We start from the raw sequence: 26,552 nt of genomic DNA, 5'->3' as shown, positions 1-26,552 counted from the left end.
GAGGTCATAATACTTATTAAGGAGCCTTACATAACGAATATTGAACTGGATCCCTTCTAATCTGGGAAACTTAAATATAAAAATTCACTTTTCAAGGAATCGGAGCCCCCTACACCCTTTGAAGATTAACCTTCAAAGAGCACAGCTATTTTTTGTTTTACAAGGCATTTGAAAAGAACGAAATTCGAAGGATGTGTTTGTAAATTTACTGTATATAAAAATTTCTCACTAAAAAAACAAAAGAAAAATCAAGGTTATTATATCATTAAGAACCACTGGTCTTTTTATCAAAATCAAGTTAGAAACTAGTAAAAATAATGTTTATTAACCAAAGACTCAGAACTGAAGTAACAAGTAAACATTGACAATAGACTCCCGTTAAAACCAAATGGTAACAATAAAATACTTTGAGTAGCCTAGAAAAATTAAAAAACTCAAATCAAGAGTTAAGTTATATATCCCTAGCATCACTTGTTGCTTCCGGTACTACAACCTCTATATTATCCATATCCTTGGTCAAATTTACTTGACATCCTAATCTTGACCTGAAATAAAAATTAAATGTTACATTACATAGTCAGTGTCAATGAGATTTGCACAAGACGGTATAAGAAGAGAGTAGTTCAAAAGGATTAGTCAGGTCCGTGAATAACTTGTATTGACAAATTTGGACTGTCAAAAATGTACAGCCCCCCCCCCTCCAATCAACTATCTCCTGCACATATGCCACAGAGATGAAACGTCACTAGACTTGATAATTTCCTGTTTTACTCTGTGAAACATGACAAAGAGAGAGAAATCTCAAGAAAAAAAAAGTAGAAGGAAAAGAAAGACGACAAAACGACGGATATTTCGCCTGTTTAAAACTAGGCTGGCTAAATATAGAAATAATCTAAGACATAACCAATTAAAAGAGAAAAGATCAAATCCAAAATTAATCGATCAAATTAAAAGTCAAAATCTACAGAAAAAAAAAACAATATAAAAAAAATCACAGTATATATATAAACAATTTGAATAGCTCTCATGAACACAAAAGCAACTGGATAAAATAATAAGAAAATTAATTTGACATTAAATCAATTATTTTATTTTGAAATGATCCTTTTGTTGGCATCCAATGCTACTATTCTTTTTGGTTTTGTATTTACTTTAGTCTCCTGATGATTCTGCAAGATCTTATTACAATTATTAACTATGGGCTAATTTTTAGAATAATATAATAAATTGAATCAATACTTTTATTTCAAGTTTCTGTCTATTTATTGAAAAATTAGCAACATTTTTTTTTTTTTTTTTTTTTTTTGTGGCTTCTCTGGCCCCTTTCGTTAAGTTCTATTGTTACAGAAACCTAATGCATCGTTAAACTACATGAAATGGTCAGGTTGGTGGAAAACAAGCTCTGCCAAAGCTGAAACAACAGTTTAGGGATGCTTTCTAAATTTGAAAGCCTTATCAATCGAATTGCGGTGCTAAATAAAGTGTTCCACAAACTGTTGGTGGGTTCGGCCAATGTAAAATTTGCTGCAAGAACAAGGAATGCTGTAAACACCGCTTCTTAAATTGTGGCGAGTCATATCCTTCCCAGAATTCAGAAATCTACTAAAGGGTCTAATCGATTCAAAGCAAGTTTCATGTCAAATTCAGTTTTTTATTATTTTATCCAGTTGTTTTTGTGAGTTCATGAGAGCTACTCAAACTGTTTATATTTACGCTGTAGTAAAACGTGAAATATTAATTATATATATATGGTTTATTTTCATTGTTTTTAATTTCAGATTTATTTTTTAGATTTTATAGATTAATTTTAGATTTTATCTTTTCTCTTTTACTTGGTTATGTCTTAGATAATTTCTATATTTGGCGCTGAAGACGTCTAGTTTTAAAACAGCCGAAATATCCGCGGTTTTGTCGTCTTTCCTTTTCCTTCTACTGGTCGTACATCCGTTGTTTTTTTTTTCTTGATATTTCTCTCTCTTTTTCTTGTCATGGTTGGCCAGTTTGGCTTTAGATCTTTTATTCTGTGAAACATTTAAACTCCTTGTAATAAAATCAATTTTTTTCAACAAAGGAAGACAGAACGTAATCTTACATGGTAGTCTAAAAAACGAAATAAAAAATATTATTGCTTTGTCTAGCAGTGAATGATTCGAACAAGTATTCAGATAACACCGCCAATGCCGAGTCACCAGGAGCATTCAGAATTAATCTGGGTAAAGATAGGTAAGCTTCCAAAATAAAGCTGGGTTTCTTCAATAGCAATATATTGAGGGATTAAGAGTATGAATAATTTTCATAAGTGCATTTTAGAGCGGACTTCGTCAAATTGGAAATTAAAAACATTACTTTGTACTATTACTCATTTTTAAGAATCTTCTTATGAACACAGAACTTTACAATTCAATCAAAAGTTTCGACACTGAAATCTTGAAAAATTTTAAAATAGACCAAGTTGAATTGGATTCTGCAAAGCCTTTATTTACGCAAAGAAGAAATATTGTTTTTTTTCTGTTTAATATATGCAGAGTCAATGTCCTTCCACAGTTTTATATCGTGCTTATTCATCACACAAAGGAGGAACAATACGCAATCAGACTAACATCCTATACAGGAACAAAAATCCAGACAAAATGGGAAACTGGAAAAAGTCTTGACTTGGGCAATTCCAAGCTATGTGCCACCAACATTTGAAAATTTCTGCCTAGAGTAGTGTGATTTCCTGGATGAGAATTGTATCTAGTAAATGATCTAAAAACCATATCTTTTTCTATTCGCCTCATCAAAAAACATCGATGTACCGTGAATGCATACAATCCCACGGTATTTAGATTAAGAGAACTCTTTTAGGAATATAAAAGAAACTACCCTTAACAGCGTTATCGTGGTACCAAGTTGAACTATGCATCCAAGTTGAAATTTTATTCAAGAATATAGCTTTAAATCGTAACATAGTTGAATTTGGTTTGAACTCTATATACGATAATTTATTAAAATCTGACAGAGCAAAGTACAACTCCCCTAATGTAGTTAACCTCTGTCCAAGTGTTAATTCATTCAAAACTAATGAACCGGTTCCAAGAAGGTCAAAGAGACTAGCTTCCGCTTCTGCTTTGAAAAGAATTAGATTATTAAACAATATGTAGTTTTATTTTATTTTGTATATAAACTATCGTTTTTAAATGTTTTAAGTTTAATTTCACTACTGATGACGGTCACTGTATATGTGACCGAAATATCTAGTATTTTTTTTAAATTTTGTCACTGTTTGTGAAAATCACTGTCTATTAAAAGAATTTTATCCCTATTTGAATTTTTATTTATCGGGAGCCAACAAAATTTTATTAACAGAAAAAAATTGTCCTGTAACAGGACAAATAAGCTGAAACCATCCCAAGGCACAGGTGATTTCCTCTGTGAGAACGGCCTTGAATCTTGAATCATTAATTCAAGATCAGTGGTGCTATATCTGATTTAGTTTTAAGCTTAATTTGTCCTCCAGGTTGGTTTTTTAATTCTTTGGAAAAAGAATAATTCCCTGGCACGATGCCAGCCATAATTTGAAGCTCCAGCACGTTAAAAGTGACGGATATGTCACTAGAATCGTCTTAGTTACTTAGAAACACGGTACTTTTTCTTCCTCTTTTTGTCGAACTAAGTTAAATCATAAGAATTAAAACTGGGAATAAAAAAATTGCTTGTTGTTATCAGCAAAACTTACGTATCAGTTAGTCCATAGGCCAAGTCTAACATATCTAACTCTTCATCTGTTGGTTTACTGGATAATCTTTGAAAATCCTCTGGCTTAAAAATTATGTGACAAGTTGAGCATGATAGCGTACCTTCACAAGCACCTGAAATAAAAAGAAATTTAATTTAATTAATATTACAACGCAAAAAAAGAATAACATACAACAATTTAACGCAAAAACTTCGAGGTAATTTCAAAACAGTTTCAAAGTAAATGTCTACAATTGAGAGGACTAAGGGGGACGGGGGGGGGGGGGGGGTTAGATAGGAATTTTGCTCACTTATAAAGTATGCTAACAAAATTCACTGTTATTAGGTTTCATGGTTCAGTATCTTTTTTCCAATAACACAAAAAAGTTCATATTGGTATACTTAGCCAGGCTGAATCACTCCTCATATTAAACAGCTAGAGGTGCTATTATGTGATTGTATAAATGTTGCTAAATATCAAACTTTTGCTTAGTAATAAGCTTGCTTAAAATATCAATTGATGGACATCTAGAATGCAAAAATTGAGACGACTAATCTTTAATATATTTTTTTTTCTTTTTTTTTAATTCTCATGAACACTCCATGGCCTATGAAGGAAGTGGAAAATGCATATACTATGTATCACTAACTCATTTAACAAAACAAAAGATATTGAGTAAATGATTTCAACAATTTATATTTCCCTGTTTAGCAGCAGATCTGCCCACTAGATGGTGTGGTGGCACATTCAAATCACGATTTTCCAACTTCAGTATGCTCCAAAAATAGCGTGACCCATCTTGAGACATTAAGTTTTGCTCGTTTTTTTTAAACATAATTTACCATGCACTGTAGACAAATAAGTAGAACAACAGGGAAATTTTTATACAAGACAGTGGAACAAAACTTTAAATAAATATTTCGACCCTATATCCAAGGGCCGTCCTCAGCAAAACAGACGAAGAGAATAAAAACACTATAAAAGAAACTTACATTAAAATTCAATCATTAAAACTGTTTAAAAAAATGTTTTGAAACAGCCCTAATATCATTACTTCAAGGAAGTTCAACCAGGACTGGTACTCCAAACGAAATGGACAGAAACAATTCATTCAGATGGAATTAAAATACTTACAGACAAGCTTTTAAAGCTAATCTCGCCTTCTTGGCAGCCAGCCTAGAAGGTCTCTTCGTAATAGGTTGAGTGGAGTTATTTACAGTTTTTTTAATATAATTAAATCATTTTTAATTAAATTTGTGTATAGGGCATTAAGCGAATATTCCCCAAATCTCTATTTAAAGAAATATTACTATTTATTTTGATTTTAATTTCAATTACCTCTCGAACAACCTGTTTTATGCCTAAATCATTGCTAATAAGGCAAGTTTCTTCAAAAAGCATTTTATGACTAGGGTTATCATATATGTGACCGCTTAAAGCAGAATCAAAGGAAATATTTGTACTATTAGAATTTAAAGCTTTAGTTATGTCATCTTTGTGTTGTTGCAGGCGTGTATCTAAATTTTTATGGGTTCTACCAACATAAAAATGGCCACAGTCACATGGTATTTGATAAACCCCTCTCTGGCGAGTAACTGGGGTTATATCTTTACCAGAATTTAAGAGATTCATGATTTTAAAATCATTTGTAAAGGCGACATAAAAATTATTTTGTGTGCAAACTTTTTTTTTAAACTTGTAGTGACTTTTGGAATATATGGAAGTTAAATTATATTTGAGGGCTTGGAGGGAACTTCACATTGCAAAAGACCCTTAATTTTACGGGAGTGTCTTGCCAATCTTCGGCTAATTGTATTGTTAATAAAGACAATAGGATAACCGTTTCCAAAAAGTATGTCTCTAATAAAATTTAGTTCTTCTGTGATGTAAGATTCAGAGCAAATGTTTAGGGCACGGTCAACAAAAGATGTAACAACACATCTTTTAACTTGTGGGGGTGATTGGATTTAAAATGTAGATATCTGTTATTTTGTGTGGGTTTTCTGTAAATTGTAAAATCCAGTTTATCAATGTCACGAATAATTAAAACATCCAGAAACGGTAATTTATTTGCATTTAATTATTCGTGACATTGATAAACTGGATTTTACAATTTACAGAAAACCCACACAAAATAAAAGATATCTACATTTTAAATCCAATCACCCCCACAAGTTAAAAGAGGTATTGTTACATCTCTTGTTGACCGTGCCCTAAACATTTGCTCTGAATCTTACATCACAGATGAACTAAATTTTATTAGAGACATACTTTTTGGAGACGGTTATCCTATTGTCTTAATTAATAATACAATTAGCCGAAGATTGGCAAGACACTCCCGTAAAATTAAGGGTCTTTTACAATGTGAAGTTCCCGTCAAGCCCTCAAATATAATTTACCTTCTATATATTCCAAAAGTCACTACAAGTTAAAAAAGGTTTGCACACAAAATAATTTTTATGTCGTATTTACAAATAATTTTAAAATCATGAATTTCTTAAATTCTGGTAAAGATATAACCCCAGTTACTCGCCAGAGAGAGGTTTATCAAATTCCATGTGACTGTGGCCATTTTTATGTTGGTAGAACCCATCAAAATTTAGAAAAACTCCAGCAATAACACAAAGATGACGTAACTAAAGCTTTAAATTCTAATATTACAAACATTACCTTTGATTCTGCTTTAAGCAGTCACATATATGATAACCCTAGTCATAAAATGCTTTTTGAAGAAACTTGCCTTATTAGCAATGATTTAGGTATAAAACAGGTTGTTCGAGAGGTAATTGAAACTAAAATCAAAATAAATAGTAATATTTCTTTAAATAGAGATTTGGGGGAATTTTCACTTAATGCCCTATATAGGAATTTAATTAAAAATGATTTGACTAATTATATTAAAAAAACAGTAATTAACCCCACTCAACCTATTACGAATAGACTTCTAGGCTGGCTGCCAAGAAGGCGAGATTAGCTTTAAAAGCTTGTCTGTAAGTATTTTAATTCCATCTGAATGAATTGTTCTCTGTCCATTTCGTTTGGAGTACCAGTCCTGGTTGAACTTCCTTGACGTAATGATATCAGGGCTGTTTTAAAACATTTTTTTGAACAGTTTTAATGATTGAATTTTAATGTAAGTTTCTTTTATATTGTTTTATTCTCTTTGTCTGTTTTGCTGAGGACGGCCCTTGAATATAGGGTCGAAATATTCATTTAAAGTTGCGTTCCACTGTCTTGTATAAAAATTTCCCTGTTGTTCTACTTATTTGTTTATGATGGAAAGGCAGTGTGGTCTTCGTCGCTATTTACCATGCACTGATTTTAAGAAAATTTACATGGCCCTTTTTAATCTTTTATTGACTCAAGAACTAAAACTTTGGAGTGTAATCTAATTTTTAGTGCAACTTAACATCCAGTCCAGATTTTCGGTCTGCCGAAGTTTAGCGAAACAACTTTTTAATGATCTTCTTCAAAAAATGAGAGTGGTGAGGAAAGAATATTTTCAATCATACGGATTCCAAATCTTTGCGTGATATTTGGTCTTCCAAAGGGCTTAAGCCGTCACAATCTGCCTATCCTCGTGGTTACCCTTGAATACACACGTATGGTAATCCCTCTTTTTTTGCTAAAAAAAATGTTTCAGCACTCTGTTTTGAAGTACCTGTTGGTGTGTTTAAACAAATGTATGTCTAGTTAATTTTACAAAACAGTTTCTGTTTTGTTTTCTTCAAATAAAATTAAGCCTGCGTTTTTTTTTATAAGCAGCTTCTGTTTGTTTTTAAGGATAGTTTCTATGAATTAAATCTTCAAAGTGTCTCAAAGAAAAAGTATTTTTGTGAAGATACGATATGCGATTATTTTATTACATCGTACGACGCGAATCCAATTCTCACCCCTATCGTGAGCGAAAACAAGTGCATGTTGCATGAAAAATGCAATCGATGCAGAGAACTCAATTGAGAAACGGCATTGTCGTTGGGGAAGGGGAGTTTACAGGGATTACAGGCCCTCTTCATAAATCAGTTCACAAAGGACGACTGTAGAGAGAACAAATCACGAGGATACCCACAGACTAACTAGAGATAGCTTTGAGCAGAGGTACAAGGTATCAAACTGCCAAGCCAACAGGCAGTGTAAAAAAAGGTTGTAAACAAAAGTAATCGGAATAGCTATGGACAAAGATGCATGACAGGAAAAATGCAAAACTAAAAGGCAGTAGAAAAATTGGGACTTTAAAATTCTTTGAATCAATTCCCATGAGATTGGTCATCAAAAATTGGTAACTTCTGTGGTAGATTTCCGGGCCACGACTGAAAAATGTAAAGTACTGATATTCGCTTAAAATTTTGTAAAAAGGTACTAAGAACCGAATAGACCCTCCTCGAAGAACGTTAGATCTCTGACCTTTACAGTCTGGGCGTCAGTAGGCGTAACAGTTTCATAGCTTGGGGACTTCCCAACTTCTGAAACCTTAAGGGCTACTAGCACCCCAACTGTCAAGAGCCAGTGGCGAACAATTTTTTGAGGAAGTCTCCTCAACTGCAGCTATGTTTTCCAACGAGTCAGGACACATTTTGCTCAAAGACACTTCATATCGTGGATTTGGCCCGTTTTTACAGCCAGGACTTAAATTTAGTGTCAGGAGTTGTTGCTTGTTTTTATCTGAGCCGGACATAGTTAATTTTCGTCCTCATTTAGGGCTTCGCTCGTTTTTGAACCAAATTATAACTTCGTTCGTTTTTTCAGTACGTCGGGGCTTGCAACAATGTCAGTTTGCAGCTTCGACTTTGCTCGTTATCCCCCTACCTCATTTTTGGACAGCGTCACCAGAATTTGGCACCTCGGACTCGCGTCGTTTTTGCGTAGAATCAGGGCTTAGCCTAGCTTATTTTACATCAAATCAAGACTCTAACTGTCCACTACAACTTCCTGGTCTCCTAGGTGGGAAGCAAAGTATGAAGAGCACAAGTGTTCCCAAGCTATGGTTGGGACCTCGGAGCGAGGATTCACGACCCGTCCCAAGCGATTCGGGAAAAGAGCTCTAAGCTGCACCTCACAGGGATCGAGTGGTGTGAAGTGTTATCGGTTGCCTAGCCTGGTTGGTAGGATGGCTGACACAGCGGGGTGCCAAAGGACTCGGGAACCCTTGATGAATAGAGTTCCCATGAAACATTAATGGATTTTAAAGATAAGCTGCAGAATAACACTGCTACAGCATTTGCAGTAGCCGAAGTAGGCCAGGTCAGGGTGGTACCTAGTCCGACAAGTATTCAAGCCACTCGACCAAGAAAACATCTGAATATTGGTGCGTGGAATGTTCAAAGCTGAAAGCTGGAACGACGGGAGAACAACAGCTCAGATCGGTTATATCCTAGCGATCAGGCAACGGAAAATCTCCTAATTAGATGCCACAGCATAAAGAAGAGCCGATACGGGTCTTCGATCCCTATCTACTTGTGTGTAAAATCCGTTATCGGCTAAGCAGCCAGAAGCAGCGGAAAATAGAAAACCACTTTGATGTGTCTAACTCCAATTTCTAGAAACCAAAGCTGAGTTCGAGGTGAAGCTCAGCAGCTGATTCGAAGTCCTGAATCAGTTGCCTGGCATTGATCACGTTGGTGGCGCAAAAGAACCCTTAAACAATCAGTAAAACAGGACAGAGAACAGTAGCCTACCGGTCAAACCTTGCAAATAAACTGGAGCATGCGTCCAAAAATCATAATAGCAGGAAAATGTTTAAACTGCTAAAACAAGTAACGGGAAAAGGCCCTTCAACAGGTGACATGCTAAAAGACAAGTGCTGGAAAACCATTCGATAAGAAGGACAATTGGAATGTTGACGAGAACACTTCTTTGAGCAACTGAGCCCCATCAAAGCCCTATGTGATCTGCCTCTTCTTTCAGGTGCTGCTAGGAAGCCTTACAATATCAATTTGGACTCACCAAACATCGCAAAAGTACAAAAAGTGCTTAAGTGCATTAAGAGCAATAAGACACCAGGAGAGGATGAAATCCCAACTAAAATTTACAAGGCATTTATTTACAAATAAATGTACGAAAGCTAAGGGCTCGAGTTGCCAACCACAGTGAGCAAAGCGAGCGGAGAGAAAGCTACGCCAGGATATACTTGCAAGGGCCGAAGGCCCAAGAGATGGCGAAAGGGCAATGAATCTTCAGTAAGGGCCTATAACGGAGTCAAACAATGTTAATACCGTACATAAACTAAAAAACAAATCATGCCCTTTACTTTTCTTAAGAATTCCCATGTTCAAGAATTGCAATAATATATAAGACGAAAAAGAAGAGGAAAAGAGTCTTTAAAGCAACAGTAATTACTCACATACTTTATTTATTGCAGCATATTGATGATTTTTCTATATTTATTTTGCTGAAATTTTTTTAAATAGACAAATATATTTCTCAAAATCCAAATTTCTCTTCTTTTTTTTCAAACTGGGACCACTGGGAGGGGGAGGGGGTCTACAGCCCTAATCATAGAAATACCACCATCCTAAATAGGCTTCAATGCTTTGATTTAAAATAAATATTAGCGTGTCTCCTAGGGATTAACAACAATCACTTGGCTGTATCCTATGTGTGTTAGCTGTTACTGGAGTCATCTACAGGAACCAGGCGTGGACATGCTATTAATCGGTATCAATGATAATTGTTGGGTTTCGGTGCAAATCGTAGCAAAAAAAAAAAAAACATCAGAAAAAAGAAGAACAATAGGGAATTATTTTCGTTAGATAAGTGGAATTCTAATTTGAATGAATTTTTCGGCCCTATGTCCAAGGTCCGTCTTCAGCAAAACATAAATATATAAATGAAAAGAGACTTACAATAAAATTCGACTATTAAAACTAAAATGAAATTTTTTTGAAAACAGTCCCAGCATCCTTACTTCAGCGAAGTTCAACCAGGACTTGCTTATGGGGAGCAGTTGACCAATGATATCTTTTATTTTATTAGTTTAGGCAAAAAACACGCTAATATTAAAGAGTCCTGGTCGATCTTTGCTGAAGTAAGGATGCTGGGGCTGTTTTAAAACATTTTCATTTTAGTTTTTATAGGTTGTAAGTCTCTTTTCTTTTATATATTTATGTATTGCTGAAGACGGCCCTTGAACATAAGGCCGAAGTATTCATTCAAATTAGAATTCCACTATCTTACGAAAAGAATTCCCTATTGTTCTTCTTGTTTTTGATGTTTGTAATGGAACGGCAGTGTAGTCTTCGTCACTAAATACGGCTTCGGTACAAACACAAACGCTTAGGCTCTAGACTGCCAAAACGTCATTCCATCAACTGGTTTTAGAAGGTATTTTCGTAATGGGCAAAGTTGTGAGAAGTTATCTTATTATGATCAAGCAAAGAAAAGTTATTTGGCAACCCCTCAGTGGTCATCAACACTCAACTGCAGGTTTTATAGCTAATAAACTGCAAACTAAAATGTACACCATGCAAGAATATGACACAATAAGAAAAATCAAACTACTGAGCAAAAACTGACCAAAACCTTCAAGGTCTACATCATTATTAACAGCAACATCTAAGAATGATTCACCAACTTTTCCTTGGACTGTGATTTTTTCATTCCCTCTTGTAACAAAGGTGATATTTATCCTAAAAAAGTAACAAATCAAGAAGCTTATAATGAAAAAACTTTGACGAACATCAAGACACACAAACAAGAACAAGGAAAATAAATTGAATTTGAATAATAAATATACAGACAAACAACTTAACTTATAAAAAAAAATGCAATACAAGGACAAATAATGGCTCCTTTAGCTGATTTGTTCAAAACATGCGATGGGAGACGTCCATCATCCATCTCATGGAATTTCCTTAGGGTGCTACTGACAATTAGCAGCTGCGATTTCACAAATTTATCAATGAATAACAAGGATTCCAAAAGAGTGGACCGAATACACCTTCTCTAGCCCGAAGAAGCAAGTTAAAATATTTCTTTTAGCCTCTTATTTTGCTGTGTCCACATAAAAAAGAAGACAAGGTCTGGGTAATGCGCTTTCCAGTAATTGGTAGCAGTTCAGTAGGCTACCAAAAAGTAATTGCCTGGCCAAAAATGTGCTTCAGTAGTACTTCAGATTTAAGTACATGACTTGCACTTAAGTGCTGCTAAGTTTTACTAAAATACCAACAGAAAATCCTCAAGTCATGTTATTTTAGGTCTTCACTATTCTGTGATGAATAATCACTTATGGGTACTGATTGTAAATCTGGAACAAAATTATTTATACTATATTTCATTCCAAAACTAAGTCTTTAAATAGGTTTGCTTTCAATAGGAGATCAAAAGCCAAGGTTTTTTCCAGTAATTAAGATTTGAGATATCTGTTCTGTTCCTAAACTCTGTCTTGGGCAAAGCATTGTCTCCTTCATAGAAAAAAGACACCCCCCTAGGGCTGATCTGGGAGCTATTTAATTAAATGTGCAAAATATTAGTTTATAGAAGGGTATTCTTTGTGCATGACCATGTCTTTTCTTCAATTGCTCTAATAGATTTTGTGGACTGACTTCATCTAGTTGATTACTGTTATTATGCTTTTTGGAAATTAAAAAGGAAAACACAAAAACAGGATATTTTTCTATTACCCTACTAGCATGGAAAGTGATAAAAAAGTGTGGGTGTACTAGTTTATAGACAGAACAGCAATAAAAGTTAGATAAACAGTGAGATTCCAGGTAAGTATAGATTCCCCCGACCGTGGTTGTTGTTTATATTTGATAAAAACAAACCTAAATGCACCAAAGATTGCTGACTGGCAATACTGTAATTTCCAAAAAGCATTTTTTTTTTTTTATTGAAAATTTCAGTATAATCTCTACATAGAACAGCTCTTCATGTTCCTACATAGAATAGGACTTCAAGATATTTAAGGTAAACTGTATTACTTGAAAATATGTCTTAGCTAAGTCATATGAATTTTGTTGGAGCTTACTACAGTATACGTTAATGAACATATTTTTTTTCTTTTAAAAAGTCTTTTGGGGAATACATCAATGGAAATCAAATGCAAGCTCGAAGCTCAAATGTTTCTTCTCAATTTACATAGAATTTCCTTTACCCTAAGACTTTAAAACTTAGAATAGGCACTTACAACAATTATTTTTTTTTTTCATATCAGAGCAGCATTTTCACAGTAGAGCATAAATTTTACTAGTAAAACTATAATTTAAAAGTGAAGAATATTCTGCACAGCTTTATTTTTAGCATTTGGGAGAATGACCTGAACTGACTCTTAGTCTTAGGTCTTATCAGTTTGGAATTTTTTTGGCGTCAGTACCACTTTCAGGGATGCTCACTGCTAGATTATACTGTATATAAAAAGACATACACAATTTACAGAAATGGACAATTCAACTTTTGCTTTAAAAAACATCAAACGCATAAATAACTTTTTGATAGTCAATCAAAATGCCTTTTTGAAGTTTTGACTGGTTTCTACTGGCTATGATTGCTTTTTATAAAAGACACATAAAGCGTAAAGTCATGATTGAATTGCTTGATCTTGCTAGAACAGTTTCTTTGGCCTTCAGGGAAACTCGTTACTTTCGGCAATGAGCTCGATTCATATTCTGGCGGCAAATTATCGTCAAAAGCTAGTAAGTTATGTGGATTATGAAATCAATATTTCTTTCATTCAGTTTTGCAGAGTAGCAATTCAGTAAAATCTCAAAAATTTTACAGCAAGTTTGGCTTCACTTAAAAAAAGAATTGTTTTTGTCACTACTGGGGCCAAATTTGGATCACAAACTAAAACTATCACAGAGCACAGGGACACTGCTAAAATTGTATTCCCAGCAGCATTATTCAAAGTTGCAACTATTTTGGGCAATTGTGTAAATAATTTTCAGATAAAGGAAAATAAGACCATGACAAAAGTTAAGAAATAAAAACATTTTATTTGTGACCCACTACAAAAAAAAGTGGAGTAACAAAAAGAAAAGAAACAAGGTGGACCTAATGAAAAAAACAAGAAAAACGGAAATAATAGGATCGGATATACTGAAGAACAGGGTAAATCCTGAATGAAACAAAATGTTGGAGTGGTCAGTAAAAACTAAATATAATTTAGCCAAAGTTTTTCTAATATATCTAACTTGCTTGGCTACAGTTTTAGAATACCTAAAAAGAATTTTCTTTTTGCAGTCAGCGATGGCGTGAGTCCAAAGAAGACCACCAAAAAGAAGAAACCAGAATTATAGAGAAAGATTCATGGCTAGAGGGGTCATATTATTATTAAATGAAAGATACTCGCACTTTGACAAGTTAATACACATTTTTATCTCTCTAAATTTGAAGGCAATAATCAAAACAGAAAGAGAAAGCCACTTTTTAGTTGCGCTAATCAAAAAGTAAATCATCTGCATAAGCTATATAAGTATATTTTCTGAATCAGAATGCAAGTAGAAGGAATAGAAGAAAGGATAGATGAAATTCAAAATTTGAAAACAGAGGGGAAAGGACAGTTCATTGCTGGACCTATTGCCCCACTGGAATTAACTTTCACAAATTCCTCTTATCTTTTTTAATCCGCAAAAGAGAATTTGAATACCAATATCTAAGAGGACAAATTACCAAAACATAAATATCATGACTAAAAAAGGAAAAAATAGCCTGAGAACGAGTAATGGTGCCAAACACCTTGGAAAGATCCAGGGCACATAGATGTAGCTTAAAACCCGTCTTAGTAGCTGAATAGGTAACTTAACCAGAATACAATGAGCCTGCTGAAAACTTACCCGAGCAGAAAACCTAATCTGGTTTTTACCAAAATACACAGAGGAGTTAATAAATGGAAGGAGAGGGCATTCAAAATTTTTTCTAGCGTTACAGGAAACCGTTATTGGTCTATTCAATGTGCAATCAATTGGAATATTGCCTTTGTTTAGGATTGACGTAATTTTTCTGCCCAAATACACAAGCACATCCAAAATAACAGTTTTAAATGTTGGATGAGAGCAGGGTAATCAACCTTTAAATGCATAGCACTTATGCCATCACAATTGGTGGACAGAGACTGTAGTCTCTTTATAGCTTGTTCTACATCAATTATCACAAGCATTAATTAACGAGTTTCCAGAAATACCCCACGTGTGTCCAAAGTCACCCCCTGGTTGGGGCAAATTTGTAAAATTAAAAAGGTCACACATTTTTGGGTCTCTCCAAGAAACGACTCAATGGATGTCATTTAAAAAAAAAAAAAAACACCAAGAAAAGTGAATAATTGAGTTATCTATTTGTGTAAAAAGAAAGTTTGTATCTTTAGAAATTCGCCTTGTACGTGCCCAAATCCTCAAAATGTACAGTTTCACCCCTCTTTCTCCTACTTATATCATTTGTTAAGGCATACTGATAAAATTTATACCTGGATAAATATATAGCCAAAATTACACAAAGTTTATTGGTACACACAATAGTTACCACAAAACCATCTCAGGTTGAAACTTTCCACAGCAGGTATTTTATATGGACATGGCCAACTGGGCCATGGATTTTCTGACTGGTTGGACTTGTTAGGTTTAACTCTTCACAGCTAATGGGAACAAAATTTTCTCTGAACCATGACATGTTGGAAGCAGAGTCCTCTAAGGCACTGTTTTGGGCCCTACCCTATTTCTTGTATACATCAATGATATGGTGAATAAAATAGAAAATGACATCACTCTCTATGCTGACAACCCCATGCTGCTAGGACCCAAAAATTAACAAAGCCTGCTGAGTAACTTTAATAAAATCTAAATATGGGCAGAGTATTGGCTGCTATTACTTAAAACATTGAAATACCATGTCCTTCACTTTGGTAACAACAATTTCCATCACTAATACATCATGTTCAATCCTTACTCTATGTCAAACTTAGTACTAAACACAAGTCCTTAAGAAAGAGATCTAAGAGTAAGGATTAACAAACAACTAAAGTTCCACAGCCACTTGGAACAAGCAATTTCAATAGCAAGCTTAAACGTCATTCTTCTCAAACAAACCATAACTAGCTGATCTTATACAGTCTTCCTAAGGTTATAGTTGGACCTGTTTTACATTTGGAACTTTTCTTACTTCCCCTTCTTTTAAGAAGAACACTAGCCAAATCAAAGTAGTTCAGAGGTGCCACAAAGTGTGTAGCTGACCTGCAAGATCTTCTATACAATGAGAAACTCGAACTTTGTATCTGCCAATACTGGTCTGTAGATACTAGGGCCGTTCTTTTGCACTAAGATCTTACATCTAAGATCTCGCATCTTTCTGCAAAGATTTCCGTTCTTTTAATAGCTCACTCTTACAGAGTGAGATCTTACAGCTCACTGATCTTAGCAGAAAGTGTGAAGGACGCCATCTTTCTGCCATATAGAACAATGATGAGAGAACTTTGATGATATACTCATCATTGTTCTTAGACCGCTGATCAGAGCAGAATGATGAAAGACGTTTGTAAAAGAACATTATAAGATGTAAGATCTTAGTGCTAAGATTTTACTTTTAAGCGTTCTTTGTCAAAAGATGTAAGATCTTAGCACAAAAATGAGTAAAAGAACGGCCCTACTATTGCAGAAGTATAAAGCAGAACAAAATTAGCCCCACTTCGCCAAACATTCAAGTTAGTACCATACAAGAGGTCACTCACAAAAGCTTTTGCATTTTTAAACTTTCCTTACTCCCCTTTCTTTTAAGAAGGACACTAGCCTAATCAAAGTAGTTCAGAGGCATCCCACAAGATCTTCTATACAATGAGAAACTGGAACTTTGTATCTGCCAACACTGTTCTGTAGATACTATTGCAGAAGCATTATACTAACCTAAAAGTATAAAGCAGAACAAGATAAGCCCCACTTCCCCAAACATTCAAGTTAGTACCATAAAAGAGGTCACTCACAAAAGCTACCTAAACATCCTGTTAATACACAAACATGGCAACATATCTTCTCTGAGCATGATTTAACTGTCTGGAATAGGCTCTAAGCTGAAAGAGTGACTTCACCCACAATTGTGTCCTTCAAATCTGGACTTGGCAAAGAATAGAATAACAAATCATTGAAATATGAATTGGACGGCTTATCCCATTCAACTCTCTACTGATGTTAATCTTAGCCAAATTTGCCATTGCTGCCACAGAGCATAACAGGTCCAATACAAACCTTAATTTTGCTCCAAAGTGTGAATCAATGTAAGATGATTAAGGTGCACCTAAGGAATGACATAAGGAATTATTATATAATATTTCAAAGTCGTTTTCAGAATTTTATAGTGTTTACTTGTAGAGTGTGAATGCCAAACCAATTCCTATTTCTCTATTGTTTTGCATCTGTTGATGCTTTGTTTTTGTTTGGGTAATTAAGAGAACATTTACCACCAGGAAGCCATGTGTGATAAAGAAAACTCTACAAGGCATTAGTCTGCCCTTATTTAGAGTTTGGTATGATTTTGGCATATCCCCAGTATAAAGTGGATGCTAAAACACTTGGGAATGTTCAGCACCAAGCCACCAAGCTTGTACCTCACCTACACAACAAAAATATCTTATTAAGATCATCTTAGATCTCTATAACTCCCTACACTGCTATACTGAAGATAAAGGGCAGATGATTTCATGACTTGCAGGCTGCTTGAACCCTCAAGTCCTAGTTCAATTTTCTCTTCACCCCTCTACAGCTCCACCAGGGGACACATCCAGAAACTACGGGTTCCCAGAAGCCAGCAACATGTGCATCAGAACTTCTACACTATTTGCTCTATGCCATGATGGAATAGTGGAATAGTTTATGCTGTTTACTATGTGCCACTATGGAATAGTCTTCAAATGCCACTGTTCAATCCAAGACTGCTGAATCATTCAAGAAGGGTGTTGACTGGGACTGGGCAAATGTGGAATGAAAGCTAACTTGGGATTTTGCCTAACCTTTATGAAGTTCACACTCCCCAGTGGGAGTTTTATCTTGCTGGTCAATGCAACTTAAGGTAATATGTTTCTTGACTAATCAAAGCCAGTAGGCTGGACCAAGGTGTTAGTACTGGATTCCCACTCTCCAGAAGGAAACACTATGAAATTCTGAAAACTACTTTTAAACTAAAATACTTTCTTATATCAGTCCTTAAGGTGAACCAATAGAGTTTACACATCACCTCTCCTCTCCTAATGGTCAAATATGTACTCTAAATTATATATTTGCAATGAATTTTCTATCTGTACCTCTTCAAATTGATTTAATGGCAAACAGGCAGGGGCATAATTTGCTATTGGGCAAAGGGGCAACTCACCCCCCCCCCCTCAGTTTGTCTCCTGGCTAAAATTTAGTTTCTTCAAAAATCTTGTCAAAACTAAAGTAAACCTACATAATTCAATCATCCACAGAAACAGGTCTGTTTTCTTTAGCATATCTTTGCCTTTATGGTACTATATGGCTCATTTTTAAGTTTTCACTGTCATTTTCACTTAACTGGGAAAATTACCTCCAACTTTGTCCCCCCCCCCATGATTTTGGAAAAAATTGCACAACTGCAAACAAGCAATTACCAGAAATTCATTGTGCATACATAATTTGTGGTATATATATGACTAGGAGGGGGGGGGGGGGTAGAGGTAAAGTTTATTTGGTTGCCCTAAGGAATGACAATATTAAGTGTTTAGAATAAAATAATTCTAAAATGTCACAGTATTTCCTTCTGGAGAGTGGGAATGCAGCACTAGGCTAAAATCAAAACCTAGACTAGGCTATATCTGATTGCAAAAGAATTTCAGATCTGTTGGAAATTGAATTTTATTTTAAAATGATTTAAAAATGTGGGTAGCAATGGGAGGGGACATGATAATCTGATTGATAGAAATTTGTAGCATAATATACAGTAAAATATTAATTTTTTTATTTTTTTATTTTGTATATAGACTATCAAGGGCTATATCTTGGATCATCAGGAGAGTTGGAGCTTATATTTAGAAATGAACATGATATTTGGAAAGAGCATAAAGATAAATAAACAGAGGTCAACTACTTCTGAAGTAAACATGCTAAACAAACAAAGGTAGTACAGTCAACTCTTGATTGTCAACAGAATTGGGTGGCATGAGTGCCACAAATAATCAAATTTCACAAATAATCCACATATTAGAAAAAAAAAGGTTGTAGGGACATAGAAAAACAATATTATGCTTATTAAAACGTGTATTTAAAACAAAACAACAGGAACAAGTAATAAATGGAATGACATTATAGTAATAAAAAAGTTAACTAATCATAGTATTATTTACACTTTAAAAAACATATGAAAAAAAAATTCAAAGTCCTAATTAAACTTTCTGATAATAGTCACTTGCTTGTGTTTGTTTTTTTGTCATATAACTTTTTTTTTATTTGGGACTGAATTTTCTGCAAAACGAGTTTATCCACCAATAGAACATCACTATCTTGTTCTAAATAATCCAGGCGACAGGTGGCATGTTTCAATGCCTTGTTATGAGTTATATGATTTTTCTGTAGTCAGTTTGTCATCTTCCTCTCCTAGTGCCTCATTGTTTGCTTCTGTACCTCTTGCTCTGTTTACAATTCATTAATTGGTGAGGTGTTTGAAGCCAGGGCCATAGATGTCACAATGACATCAAACAAACACAAACATAGGCCATAGGCCATAGATGACCCTTTTATAATTTTCTGTTGTTGTTTGATTGTTTGTTTTTGTTGTTCTTTTTTCGCTTTATTTGACGCTAGAGTGCTAATTCGGCCCTTTTGGGCTTGTGATAGTAGCGTTTTTCAGCAATAAATCTGATCTTATGTCACAGCTCATCCAATTGACAATATTCTTTTGTCTATGTTTTGCCCTCCGGGAACAGCTGTGCTTAACAATAACTTGTCCATCAGCTGATTTCAAAACTTCTGCAGGATGACTGATGGCATTATCTACTAGAAGCACAGCCATTATTGGCATATTTTTTGAGGTGAGATACTCTCAAACCTCAGGAATGAAGTAGTTTTCAAACCATTCTTGAAAAAATATGTTATTCATCCATGCTTTGGTTTGGCTGTAGTAATGCACTGTCATATCTTCAGCTCTAGTGCCTTTAAATAAACGTGGCTTTTTGGCCTTTCCAATAACAACTAATTTTAGCTTGTGTTGTCCTGATGCATTACCACAGCAAAGTATAGTTGAAATTTCCTTACTTGACTTATGTCCCACTGCACTGTGTTTGGACTCAAAAGTAAAAGAATGAGTTGGTAAACATTTCCTGTATAGCCCTGACTCATCCACATTGTAAATCTGGTCTGGTGAATAACCATTTTTAGTTATAAATTCTGCAAATTGTATTTTAAAATCATGGGCAGCTTCTTGGTTGATGCTGAGTTTCTTGCTGTGTAGTCCAGCCTCATATATAGCCTAGCGTGGCGCTGCTTAAATCTTGTTAGCCATCCCGAGGAAGCATCACATTCTCCTTGATACCCAAGCAGTTCAAAAAATGTATTTGTCTTTGCAGAAAATAATGGTCCTGATATGGGTGTATTATCACTTCAAATCTGACATACCCATTCCAGCAACGCTGCATCCAAAACTTCAAATGTTGAGCCTTTCATTGCCTTCCTTTTTCTCATTGCAAATTAACTGTCCAATGATAATGCAAACAAAATTAATGTGTCCTTTTGTTTAGCAATATCCCATACTGTCATTTCACCAATCTCATATTCAAGACACAACTGTTTATTTGAGATGCCACTTTCAATTTTGTTTTAACAATTTCCAACTTCCTTTGAATAGACAAAAACAACTCTTTTCTGTTTAGCAGACATCACATACAATAAAAAACATAAGGAGAAACTAGAAAACACCTTGAACAACTGCTTTTTCATGACTGATAAGAAAACAGTTTGAGAGACTGGGGAAGGGAGAAGGCAAAATGAGTGGGAATTTTGCAGAAAGGAGCATTAACACAACTACACCTTCTGCTGTCAGAACAACACAAAAATCGTCTCTGCACTCACAGACAAACAACCCTAAGGTACATTCACAGGCAAGATGTATTTTTAGCAAAATATGTAGTATGTAGTGCATATATAGTTTGTTATTATAAGCAAAGTACCTTAACATTATGCATGTAAAGATGAAAAAATATGTTTCTTTGTATTTTTTTTTTTTACAATTTTTGTAAATCATTCATAATTTTTTTTTTTAAATTGACATTGCCATGGTTAATCCACATTGTGGATAATTAAACCATGGATGATTGGTAGTTGACTGTACCATTAAATTCCCATTTTTATGCTATTTCCAAATATCATGGTTACTTTCCTGACAATGCACCCTAGCCCCCTCCCCTGTGATGGCCCCATATATTGCTTTAGGAATATATAAATGAACAACTGGTCAACCACTACAAATTTATGCTTTTCTATTACTTTCTATGAAAGTTTGGTCCTAATTTACAATTGCCCCTTCTCAGAAGGAAACAGTACAAATTCTGAAAACAAATTCAAAAGTTTAAAAATAAAAATGAATACTTAGGCAATATTATTCCTAATAGCTCTTTTCTATAATTTACCCTCTTCTCTACTAGTGTGCAAATATAGAGCCCAAATTATATTCTCTACAAGCATTTTTCTGTTTCTTGATTTTGTCAACATTACTTCTTTGCTATTCAATCTATTTGACGAAGAATGATGTATGGAAAAATTCATGGAAAATGGGTATTGTTTATATTAACAGACTATTCAGGTAGCTACAAAACAAACTTACCTCTTACATTTCTGACACAAATGAATGTTAAATTTAGATTCTAGATGCAATTCTGACAATAGAGGTAAGTTTGAACTTTACCCACGCCCCCTAATGTGCAAATACATACCCTGATTTGGTATATATAGGGGTGTGGGTAAAGTTCATTTTTGATGCAAATGCATGTTAAATTTGAATTCAAGATGCAATTTTGACTCTAGAGGTAAGTTTATTTCTTAGCTAACTGAATAGCTGTTAATATAAACGTTACCCTGGAAAATATACAATTTAGGGTAGCCTATATATTTGCATATTATAGGGGGGGGGGGTGAAATGAAGTGAAATAGGCTACTTTGAGGAATGACTTAGCTTAGGCTAAGTAGGTTTATATATTTAAGAATTTTTAAAAATTGTTTTCATAATTTTGTATTGTTTTTATTTTTTTTTTTTAGGAGGAGTTATAAACTAGGACAAAAATTTGGTAAAATTCTACTTCAGCTACTTTTGGCTATTTTGGAAAGGGGTTAGGTTAGGAAAATGAAACTTTCAGGGATGGGTCTACAAGCTAAAGTATGTCCCAGGAAGGTATTTTGAAGTATCTACCTCTACTCCTTCTCCCTCTAGAGTGTCCTGATCTTTGATGACCTTTAAAAATCTGTGTGTTATAAAAGTGAAACCTTACAAAAAAGATTGGTAAATTTCTAGTGGGTCATATAATTTAGCTAAGATGAAAGTGAAAATGTCATTTGATGCCTTTTTTTATGCTCTTTCATAATTCAATAATTGCTTCTGGGGCTAATTGCATCTTGAGCCCTTAAAGGGGCCTCAAAGGTATTTTATATGAATTATGAAAGTAAATTTCATGGAAAATTTGCAGTGGGCCATATAATTTAGCTAGGATGAAAGTAAAAGGGTTACCTACATATGTCAATATAGAAATTTTTTTCTTTATATCTGAGCAATAGAATATTGTCATTTACTCATATATAGAATACAGTATAAAGTCAAACAGAAGACAATATCATGCTTTCTCTTGCTATGTAGAATGATAAAGTCATACAGATGACTTTTTATATCTCATACTATTTTAGAGCAAACAAAAATAAAGCCATACAGATGACTTTTTATGTCTTACACTATTATAGAGCAAACATGAATAAAGTCATACTGATGACTTTTTATATATTTTACACAATTATAGAGCAAACATGAATAAAGTAATGCAGATGACATTTTATACCTTGTACTATTATATGGCAAACATGAACAAAGTCCTACAGATAACTTTTTAAACTTCATACTTTTATGGAGCAAACATGAATAAAGTCATACAAATGACTTTTTATACCTTGTATGTTTGTAATTATATATTTCTATTTCTAGAGAAAAGATGGAGAATGATATAAAGTTTTCTGTATGACTTTTTAAACATCAAATCATTGTAGAGAAGTACAAATAAAGTTATACAGAAGACTTTTTGGTTTTCTTATTTAATATATGATCCACTAAAATGTCATACAGAGAAATTATATTACCCCACTGATACATAGAGAAAATAACAAAAAGTCATATGTAAGAATTTATTCATGTTTGCTCTATAATATTATGAGGCATAAAAGGGGGATACCACCAGATGGCTGATTTGAGAGTGTATATATATACAAATTTTTAAATTAGCCAACCAGCCAACCAGTATTTTAAGCCTAGGAGTCCAGCTGGACAAAAGGAAACATATTAAGAAAACAATTCTTACTCCATAATATGTAGAATAATCCTAGTTAACACATTTTGCAGGGGGAGAGCTTTTATCTTCACTTCTTTGCTTGTTTTTCCAGTTTTTCTAAGAAATTCATTAATTTCTTAGAGCCTATATAGGCTATTCACAGAACATATACCCCCCCCCACCCCCAATGTGTAAATATATACCTAGAATTGCATCCTCAATCTAAATATAACATCCATTTGCATCACCAATGAACTTTACTCTCAGATTAGCCATGTGGTGGATGTCCTATGAAAAATCATCTGTAAGACTTTATTTATGTTTGCTCTATAATAGTATGAGGTATAAAAAGCCATCTGTATGACTTTATTTATGTTTACTCTTTAATAGCAGGAGGCATAAAAGTCATCTGTATGACTTTATTACTAATGCTTTATAGTAGAATGATATATTAAAAAGTCATCTGTATGACTTTATTTAGGCTGCTCTATAAATGAAATCAGGTAGGACTAGGCTATAAAAAGCCATCTGTATGACTTTGTTGTTTTCTCTATGTACTAGCAGGAGGCATAAAAAGTCATACATAGGACTTCATTCATGTTTGCTCTATAATAGTATGAGGTATAAAAAGCCATCTGTATGACTATTTATGTTTGCTCTATAATAGCAGGAGGCATAAAAGTCATCTGTATGACTTTATTTATAATGCTTTATAGTAGAATGATATATTAAAAAGTCATCTGTATGACTTTATTTAGGCTGCTCTATAAATGAAATCAGGTTGGCCTAGGCTATAAAAAGCCATCTGTATGACTTTGTTGTTTTCTCTATGTACTAGCAGGAGGCATAAAAAGTCATCTGTATGGCTTTATTTAAGTTTGCTCTATAAAATAAAGGCATAAAAAGTCATGTATAGGACTTCATTCATGTTTGCTCTATAATAGTATGAGGTATAAAAAACCATCTGTATGACTTTATTTATGCTTACTCTATAATAGCAGGAGGGCATAAAAGTTATCTGTATGACTTTATTCATAATGCTTTATAGTAGAATGATATATTAAAAGTCATCTGTATGATGACTAAAGGCATAAAAAGTTGTTTTCTCATGTACTAGCAGGAGGCATAAAGTCATCTGTATGACTTTATTTAAGTTTGCTCTATAAAATAAAGGCATAAAAAGTCATATATAGGACTTCATTCATGTTTGCTGTATAATAGTATGAGGTATAAAAAGCCATCTGTATGACTTTATTTATGTTTACTCTATAATAGCAGGAGACATAAAAGTCATCTGTCTGACTTTATTCATAATGCTTTATAGTAGAATGATATATTAAAAAGTCATCTGTATGACTTTATTTAGGCTGCTCTATATATGAAATCCTGTAGGCCTTGGCTATCAAAAGCCATTTGTATGACTTTTTGTTGTTTTCTCTATGTATCATTGGGGTAGGCTAATATAATTTCTTCTGTATGACATTTTAGTGGATCATATATGAAATAAGAAAACCAAAAAGTCTTCTGTATAACTTTATTAATACTTCTCTATAATAATTTGTTGTTTAAAAAGTCATACAGAAGACTTTATCTCATTCTCCACATTTAAAGAAAACACAATATTGTCTTTTGTTTGACTTTATAGTACTTTCTATATAAGAGTAAATGACAATTTTTGTTGATTAGAGTATAAAGAATCAATGACTTTAATAGTCAAACATTGCTCACCCAAAGTAAAAACATCATTTGATAATTTGTTATGCTCTTTCATAATTTATATAGGCTAAAATACATTTGGGGCCCCTTTAGGGGGCTCAAGATGTAATTTGCACCAGAAGTGATTATTGAATTGAAAAAAAAGGCATCAAATGATGTTTTCACTTTCATCCTAGCTAAATTATAGGGCCACCTAGAAATTTACCATACAACAAAATTGCTTCCAGCTTCACAACTTTGCTCAATCCCAATTTATAGGGTTTTAAAGATATGCAAATACATTTCCTAAATTTTGAAAAAATCATGGATATGGCTTGAAATTCTTCCCAAATAACAGGAATTGCATCTACAGAACTAAAGCCAGAGAAGACAAAACTGATAACTGAAAATGAAGGTGAGATGTTGTTTTGTCAAAATTACAATAGGTATTAACTTGGTTAACTTGTCATGTAGGCAAATTTCAGGGCCCTCTAGGGGGAGAAGGAGTGGAGGTAGGTAGGCCTACTTCAAAATAGGCCTGGCCTACCTTCCCAGGACATACTTTATCCTGTAGATCCATCCCTGAAAGTTACATTTCCTAACCTAACCCCTTTCCAAAATACTAAAAGTAGCTAAAGTAGAATTTTAGGTAAAGTTCTACCAAATCATATTATTGACTTACGCATAAAGTGAATACCACTTTATGTACCACTCGATGCCTTTTTTTATGCTGATTACAAATATAGTAATCATTTCTATCGGAAATGAATTTCAGTCCCCCTCCTATCCTATATGCCAATTCAGGGTAGGCTATATATTTCTACATTAGGGGGGGAGGGTAAAGTTTAAACTTACTTCCCATTTACATCAGAAATAAAATTTGCCCCCCCCCCCCCCCCTAATGTAGAAATATCCACCCTGAATTGATATATATAGGCTAGGGGAGGGGGCTAAAATTCATATCAACTAGAAATGATTATTATATTTATAATCAGCATAAAAAAAAGGCATTGAGTGGTGTATTCACTTTATTCCTAACTCAATAATATGATTTGGTAGAACTTTACCAAATTTTACCGAGATATCTTGATTAAACAGCCTATTTTGGGAATGGTCTCCAAAACAAAATTTACTAGGTCTCTAAAATCATGAAAAAAACTGGTCGGCCGTTTCCAAGGCAAACTACCTTTCTTTAGCGCTGTTAGATCTGAACAAACTGAAATTTCTCGCATACATCCTAGAGTTTTTCATTATGGCTGATAAGCAAAGTTTGTAAGGCGATATCATGCTGTTTCTATTTTAAAAAAAATAAAATTGTTGCATTACTTGCAGGGTTGCCAGGTTTCTGGTCAGTGAATATGTCCCTTGAGCATCCAAAATGTGTCCTTGTTAGCCAAATTATGTCCAAATTTTGTCTATAAAAGGTCCATCTTGAAATCACAGAAATTAGTTTTTTTACGACTTGTAAATTTCGTTGAAAGTGATCAATTTACATCGAATATACTGAAAACGAAAAAGAATCATTTAGTACATCCAAAAGAAATGAACTAGTGTGAAAGAACAAAAGTCATAAAAACATGTTAACAGTAGAAAACTAATTGTGGGAGCTTAAGGCTCATCTTCCTACGAGAGTTCCACTTTACAGGCATGGTTGGCATGAGGGTCCGCATTTTCACTTCTTTTGGTAGCTTTTTG

At 34.0% G+C, this 26,552-nt stretch overlaps 1 protein-coding gene across 2 annotated transcripts; it reads right to left on the bottom strand.

The window, feature by feature from the left end:
• Window positions 1-314: 314 nt before the first annotated feature.
• Window positions 315-26,181, bottom strand: Fdx2 (Adrenodoxin-like protein 2, mitochondrial Ferredoxin 2). 2 transcript variants are annotated; one of them, XM_089092942.1, is made up of 4 exons: window positions 26,044-26,181; window positions 11,231-11,343; window positions 3,719-3,851; window positions 315-545 (listed from the first exon to the last, which is right to left on the bottom strand). In XM_089092942.1, the coding sequence occupies exons 1-4, from the start codon at window positions 26,142-26,144 to the stop codon at window positions 452-454; spliced, it is 441 nt and encodes a 146-aa protein (XP_088949068.1). In that variant the 5' UTR covers window positions 26,145-26,181; the 3' UTR covers window positions 315-451. The 2 variants fall into 2 exon arrangements, with proteins under 2 accessions (XP_088949068.1, XP_088949069.1); XM_089092943.1 differs by having other exon boundaries at window positions 11,237-11,343.
• Between the last annotated feature and the right edge of the window lie 371 nt (window positions 26,182-26,552).

The sequence above is a fragment of the Artemia sp. Qi Xiang Cuo genome, chromosome 8, assembly GCF_049724085.1.
Source record: "Artemia sp. Qi Xiang Cuo chromosome 8, ASM4972408v1, whole genome shotgun sequence".
Classification (NCBI taxonomy): domain Eukaryota; kingdom Metazoa; phylum Arthropoda; class Branchiopoda; order Anostraca; family Artemiidae; genus Artemia; species Artemia sp. Qi Xiang Cuo.
Note: the sequence above shows the minus strand (reverse complement) of the source record. Positions and strands in the feature narration are given on the sequence as shown.